Source organism: Montipora capricornis, chromosome 6 (genome assembly GCF_036669925.1).
Source record: "Montipora capricornis isolate CH-2021 chromosome 6, ASM3666992v2, whole genome shotgun sequence".
Classification (NCBI taxonomy): Eukaryota; Metazoa; Cnidaria; class Anthozoa; order Scleractinia; family Acroporidae; genus Montipora; species Montipora capricornis.
Genome location: NC_090888.1, coordinates 34,498,792 through 34,506,291, shown reverse-complemented (window position 1 = coordinate 34,506,291; position 7,500 = coordinate 34,498,792). Strand labels below are relative to the sequence as shown.

At 43.8% G+C, this 7,500-nt stretch overlaps 1 protein-coding gene across 1 annotated transcript; it reads left to right on the top strand.

Moving 5' to 3' along the window:
* The first annotated feature begins 3,541 nt into the window (after nt 1-3,541).
* LOC138053809 (uncharacterized) lies at nt 3,542-5,500 on the top strand. Its single transcript, XM_068900354.1, has one exon. It carries the CDS (start codon nt 3,542-3,544, stop codon nt 5,498-5,500), a length of 1,959 nt encoding a protein of 652 aa, XP_068756455.1.
* Nucleotides 5,501-7,500: the final 2,000 nt, after the last annotated feature.

The window sequence follows — 7,500 nt, the reverse complement described above, 5'->3', positions numbered from 1 at the left end:
TTGTATCTTCTTCCTGTCACACCTGTGAGTCCGTGAAGTCAATCCCTAAACACTTTCAGCCCCAGTCAAGCATGGAAGCTCCTCGGTCCATTGGCGTCTCATTCGCTGCTGATGTTGCTCGACGTCACCGACAATTGATCCTCGTACTAAGAGAGACTGTCTCCTCGTACACTTTAACCACCCTTGTCAAGAGCGAGAAACATGAGGATCTGCGCAACGCCCTCATAGTCTTATGTTCCCAGCTGCGTTCCTTACATGATGGCGGTGTGACAGTCCGTGTTGATCCTGCCCCTGGTTTCTGTGCACTTGCCTCCGACCCAATTCTCCTCTCCCACGGAATTACCTTGGAGATCGGCAGAGTCAAGAATCCAAATAAGAATCCCGTTGCAGAGCGTGCCATTGAGGAGCTTGGTTTAGAGCTCCTCAACTTGTGCCCTGAGGGAGGACCCGTGTCTGACGTCACTCTCGCCCTAGCCACGGCAAACACAAACTCCCGCATCCGGCGTGACGGCCTCTCGGCGCGGGAGGTCTGGACTCAACGCGACCAGCTAACTGGCGAACAGCTCCCCATAGTTGACAGACACCTCATCCTTAGTCAGAATTACTCCCGCCACCAGAATCACGCATCCAGCGCAAAGTCTAAGGCTCGTGGCCGTACCAACCGACCCTCAGCTGCCGTCTCTGTCGGCGACTTAGTTTTCTTGAAAGGTGACCGAGACAAATTGAAAGCCCGTGAGAAATACCTTGTGGTCTGCGTTCGTGAGGACCTCTATTGCGAGCTCCGGAAGTTCACCACCTCCCAGTTTCGCAGCAAACTCTACTTGGTGCCTATGTCGGAATGTTATCCAGTGGCTCCGACAGTTTTAGCTCTGTCCCCGCAGGGCCCCATTCGTGGCCTTCTTAAGCCTTCCCCATTTGACTCTGATGATGACGCCGACCCCGTTGGTCTACCTCCCAGACAGCCCCCTGTCCCTGCACCTTCTCCAGTGGTTACTCAGACTCCCGCCTATGAACAACCCACGGATCCGCAACACGTGCACGATGTTGACCCCGTTCAGGAACTTCCTCCAGTACCTGCAGCCATTGTCCCACCACCCTGCACCCCATCCTCTTCTCTAGACTGCCCGGTTCTTTCGCGTGCCCCACCCGAGTCTGCTGCTGTTGTTCCTCCCAGGAGGTCTGGCCGTCATCGAAGCGCCCCGTTTTGGCAAAATCAGGACTGGGACTTAAAGTAGTTTGCTCGGTTTTTGCGTTCTTTCTAGTAACACTAGTCCGTGCCCTTTCTCCTTCCTGTGGTAATTTTATCTTACTCGTTACATTTAGAAGGACAAATCTAAGGGACCAGAGACTGCACCCGTTGTGCGTATACCAGTTTAGTTTCGGGTTCACTTTCAGCGTCGTTTTTCTAGTTCAGCCTCTGTAAGTTTCTACATTTAGTCGTTTACTTTGCACGCATATTCTGTTTACTTCTGTGCCTAGGTGCTACGGAGAAAGCTAGGAGGCAACCACGCCACTACGTTATTTACGTTGTACTCAGCGGTTGTTAGCGGCTGCGCAGGCTCGTCTGATCGTCCGATCCTCGTGCTATAGTTTTGCTTCTTGTTGTCGTTTATTAAACCTTCGAGTTAACGCAGTGTTTCCTCTTTATTGGCGCAGAGCTAACGTCAGAAGTCCTCATGGAGGAAATTCTTGCAATGTGAGAATCCTTTTTGATTCATGTTCCCAAAAGTCTTATATAAGCTCTCGGTTAAGGAGCAAATTGAGCTTACGACCAATTGGAAGCGATACAGTTCTAATACAAACTTTTGGAAACAATGAACCCTCATTGAAACAATGTAGCATCGTTCAGTTTGCATTGGAATGTCAAGACAATTTGACAGTGTTCATTAATGCTTATGAAGTTGAGTTGATCTGTGGTCCCATCACAAACCAGACCATTGAAATTGCACAACAGTGTTACCCACATCTGCAAGGCTTACCTCTGGCTGATCACTCACGAGGTGATGAGGATCTAGAAATTGATGTCATGATTGGAGCAGATCATTACTGGTCTGTGGTTCAGAATCACGTGGTAAGGGGGGAGCTACATGGACCAGTGGAAATTCGTACAAGATTAGGATATGTATTGAGTGGTCCTGTGAATGCGGCAAGTGCGAATACACAGTTATCAACTGTTAACGTGTCCCATGTTATGAAAACTGAATGTCAAGTCATTGAAGAGAACTTAGTTTCAGATGATTTCTTACTGAAAGAGGAGCTAAGTAAGTTTTGGGACTATGACACTCTTGGAGTAAAGGATAGAGAGGGAGATTTTCTTGAAGACTATCTTACCAAAGTGAAGTTCAATGGAATCCGTTTTGAAGTGTCTCTTCCCTTCAAGACTGAACACCCGATTATTCCAGACAATTACTTGTTGGCACAGAATCGCCTTGTTTCTTCATTGCAAAGATTAAGGTCCAAGCCAGAATTGCTCCAACAATATGACAGTGTCATCAAGGAACAATTAAATGCTGGTGTTGTTGAATTGATTGATAAGAGTCATGATTTAGATACCCTTCCTGGTACTGTACATTACATTCCTCATAAAGAAGTATTGAAAGAAGACAGAATCACTACTAAACTACGCGTGGTTTATGACGCCAGTGCTAAATCCCGCAATGAACCAAGTTTGAATGACTGTCTCCTACCAGGTCCAGCCTTAACTCCAATGATCTTTGATGTCTTGCTGAGATTTCGCCGCCATAAAGTGGTTTTGATTGGTGATTTAGAAAAAGCATTCTTGAACATTGAAGTCAATCCAGCAGAGAGAAACTTGTTACGGTTCCTATGGGTAGATGACATCAACTCCCCGAATCCAGAAGTGATCACACTGAGATTCACTCGTCTTGTTTTTGGTCTAGTTTGCTCTCCATTTATTTTGAATGTAACATTGAGGAACCACTTAAAAAGGTATGAGAACATTGATCCTGAATTTGTGGCTGCTGTTGTGAGAGCTTTGTATGTTGATGACTTTGCATCTGGAGAGAACTCGGTAACGAAGTGTTTTGAACTTTACTACAAGTTGAAGTTGCGGTTCAGAGAAGGAGGTTTTAATATGAGAAAGTGGGCATCGAAAAGTGAAGAGTTAACTGAAATGATCAAAAGAGCAGAAGAATCTTTGTCTTGGGAACCGGAGCTGTCTTGTAAGGCTACTCCTACATTGACGGAGCCGAACATTGAGGAAGAAGATTGGACAGTGTCAAATTCAAACAACAATGTAAGCGAAGAAACCGTTGTCAAAGTAATGGGAGTTCAATGGGATCGGATGGAAGATAATTTCGAGTTTGATCTTGCTACCTTTTCTAGACAAGCCTGAGAGGGAAATTTCACTAAACGGACATTATTGAGCAGTACTGCTCGATTCTATGATCCATTAGGCTTGCTGTCACCAGTTATCTTACCCTTAAAGTGCATGTTCCAAGAAATTTGTCATTTAAAACTTGCTTGGGATGAAGCTTTGCCGGAAGGTCTCGCGTCGCGCTGGAAGGACTTACTACAAGACATGTGGGAAGTCTCAAGCATTGTAGTGCCTCGTTGCATCCTGGGTGATGTTCAAGTCGAAGACGTCACGTCTATTCAACTGCATGGGTTCGCAGATGGTAGCAAGTCTGCGTATGGAGGAAATGTCTACATCAGGTTGACAACCTCTGGAACCAGTTCTGTTTGCCTTCTAGCGTCCAAAACAAGAGTTGCTCCCTTGATCGGTGAATCAATCCCTCGACTGGAGTTAATGGCCGCCTTGACACTTGCGAATTTGATGACAGCCGTGCATGAGGCATTGACCTGCACTATGAAGATAGACGTTGTTTTCAATTGGACTGACTCTCAGATCGTGTGGTGGTGGATCAATAGAGAGTTTAAACAATTCAAGCTGTTTGTTCAGAATCGAGTTCAGAAGATTCGAAGTCTGTGGAGTAAGGATCACTGGAGATATTGCCCGTCTGAGTCTAATCCTGCTGACATAGCGTCGCGAGGGTCAAAGAGTTCTGTTCTCGCTCACAGTGATCTATGGTGGAAGGGAGCTCCATTTCTGAAAGAAGGAGAAGTTCAGTGGCCAAACCTACCTGATAATCCAATCGGTGAGAGTACATTCCCAGAAGAAGTAAAGGAATTGAGAAGGAAAGCTGAAATTTCAAATGTTATGACAGTATCCGTGCAGAACATTTCAGAAGTCATCTGTCCAGAAAGATTTAGTAGTCTCAGTAAACTTGTCAGAGTAACCGCTCTTGTGCTGAAATTCATCCAGAAGCTCAAGAGGAAGATAGAGATAACTGACATCAGTATGGAGGATCAGAATATTGCTACGAATCTCTGGTACAAAGACGTTCAAACCAAACTTGAAGAAAAGGAGAAATCAAGTTCGACTTGGGAACAGTTAGGAGTCTTTAAGGATGCCGACGGACGAATCCAGAAGTCTTCACTTCCATACTCAACAAAACATCCCATTCTGTTATCTAGAAAGCAGCATTTCACTAAGTTCGTGATCATGCAGTCCCACGAAAACGTGAATCACAATGGAGTTGGAGAAACTCTTACTGAAATCCGATCACAATTCTGGATAATCAAAGGAAGGCAAGCTGTTAAGGATGTACTTTCCGAGTGTGTTACGTGCAAGAAATTACAAGGAAGAGCCTACAGCTCTCCACCTACTCCACCACTACCTGCATTCCGAGTTTCAGAGGAAATGGCTTTCTCTAAAGTAGGTGTGGACTTTGCCGGACCCTTGTACGTGAAGAATATATACTTATCCAAGGGAGAAATGCACAAGTGTTACATTGCTCTGTTTACATGTGCTAGTACAAGAGCTTTGCACCTTGAACTTACGCCAGACCTCTCCGCCAATTCGTTCTTAAGAGTGCTGAAGCGGTTCTTCGGTAGAAGAGGACTACCGACCCTGTTCATTTCAGACAACGGGAAAACTTTCCGAGATGCAAAGGTTAAGAAGTTTGCTCTTGATCGGAACATTGACTGGAAATTCAATGTACCCACAGCCAGCTGGTGGGGCGGATTCTTCGAAATCTGTGTGAAACTTGTGAAAAGGTGTCTCAAGAAAGTGCTCGGAAATGCGAAGTTGAGTTATGAAGAGTTAGAGTCAGTGTTGATCGAAACTAAAGGCGTTTTGAATTCTAGGCCATTGACCTATGTCTACGATGAGCTAACAGAAACTCCACTTACGCCTTCTCATCTTTTAATTGGTCGTCGACTTCTAGATCAATTTCCTGCCATCACCGTACCTGTAAACACTTTGCCTAGACGAGAGAGATATTTAGACGGTCTTCTCACCCATTTCAGAAATCGATGGAAGAAAGAATATCTTACAGGTACCCGCGAGTACCAGAAACTCAAGGGAGGTAAACCAAGAAGAACAATTCAAGTAGGAGACGTTGTGCACATCTATGCTAACAAGACACCCAGACAACAGTGGAGAATGGGGAAAGTCGAGAAACTGTTACAGGGATAAGACAACGTTGTGCGCGCAGCAGAAGTGGTAACAGTAGATAATTCTCTCCGCAAGACTCGCTTAAAACGTCCAATTCAAAAGCTCTATCCTCTTGAAATCAACGTGTGTGACGAACACGTAACTAATGCGAGAACAGGACAGTTTGACAGTGGAATGAACATTCAGATAGTTAGAGATGAAGACATCCCTACAGTGATCACTGCTCCATGAACTGTCTTACCGTATCTTGAGCGTTTGACACTGAAGCTAAAGAGCTAAATTCGGTTTTGCGTTAAATCAGTCTGATTTGTTAAACTTTCTTGAAAACTGGAAACTAGTGTTACACGAGCTTTAGTTTGATTGACATGTGAGAGGAATTACATCTTATCGAGTTTTTGGCGGAATTATATCTCGGAAATCTTAGGAAATCGTCTCTACCAGGAATTGTATTCTAAAAGGAAGTCATCTATCATTAAAGAGTTTGGATCATTAAAACAGATGCGATGTTGTGCAATACCTTGTGGTCAGATAGACGCAGGCTCATCACAAAAACATTCCTTGCCTTCTTGCATTGCGTACTTCTAAACGTCGGAATGGATCCAAACTTTCCGCTAAAAAAGTTTGTTCCCTTTTTGGCTTTATTCAAAGAGAAATCTCGCTTTCCAGCGAAAACATTTTAGTTTAGCAACGCTTAACGCAATCATTTACCATATAAGGTCAAACCAAGGTATATGAGGTGATAACCGGGATTGAGTGAACCAATCAGAGCACGCGAAATGCATTATCCGAGGTTGACAATTTAATAATGGCTTTTATTAAATTCTCAACCTGGGATAATGCAATTCTCGTGCTCTGATTGGTTCACTCAATCTCGGTTATCACCTCATATACCTTAGTTTGACCTTATATGGTAAATGATTGATCTAAGTGTTGCCAAGCTAAAAGTTTTTTCGCCGGAAAGCGAAATTTCTCTCTGAAGAAAGCAAAAAAACAGGTTTTCTGGACAGCTGGGTTAAATTCCGACGTTTAGAAGTACGCGAAAAGGTAAGAAATGTTTTTGTGACGAGCCTGCGTCTGTCTGACCACAAGGTGTTACACGACATCGCATCGGTTCTCATCAAGTTTTTTTGATTTCGCTCGGATTTGCTCGCTTTTTTCGCCCGCATTTCGTACTTTCTAAACTTTTGGAGTTTAAAGGAATTTAATAAAACAATTATTCCATTCGCGCTTGTTGGATATGAGACTGGTTATAGCCAACTCGGCGCTACGCGCCTCGTTGGCTATTTACCATCTCATATCCAACGTGCGCTCATGGAAGATAGAGGACGCGATGTCTACAATACGCGGCCGGAAGTAATTTTTTCGGAGACGAGCATTCTGCGCATGCTCATGTTGGCTTGTCATTGCGTTGAGCTGGCGTCTGGAACGTCAACCTGAGCACTTTGGCGTTGTGGAGAAAACGTGAGTAGTCAGCTTTATATTTCTTCAAAGAAATTGATGTATTCGTCATTTAACTTTTAGATATAGCAATTAGAACTATATTTATGCTGTTCAAGGAAAGATAAGCGTGGAAACTCATGCTATGTCAACGCTATTGGCATTTTTATTTAGGTTGCACACTCGCTTGAAAATGGCAGAGCCTTCAACATGTTCAAGTTCAACCAAACCTCCGAGGTAAACTTTAGTTTGGCCTAAATTCCTCATGTGTCGGTGGGATGTTCTTTTTATAGTGTTTTTCTGCTTTCTGTGAAAATTACTACGTAGGATAATGATAGGTTTGGCCGAGCCCTTTGATTTAAGCTTTAGGTTTGGGCAAATTTGTTGCGAAATTTAGGATCCGATGTCTCTAAATAGTTTTGGAAATTGATTTACGTTCTGGTTGAAGCGCCGTAATTGTAAGATTATTCTGCAGATAAAAATTTAACATTTTAGAGATGGGAGGAATTACAAAGTCTGGTTTTGACTTCTCCATCCATTTTGCAATAAACAAAATCGTACTTTATTTCCCTGCATACGCATAC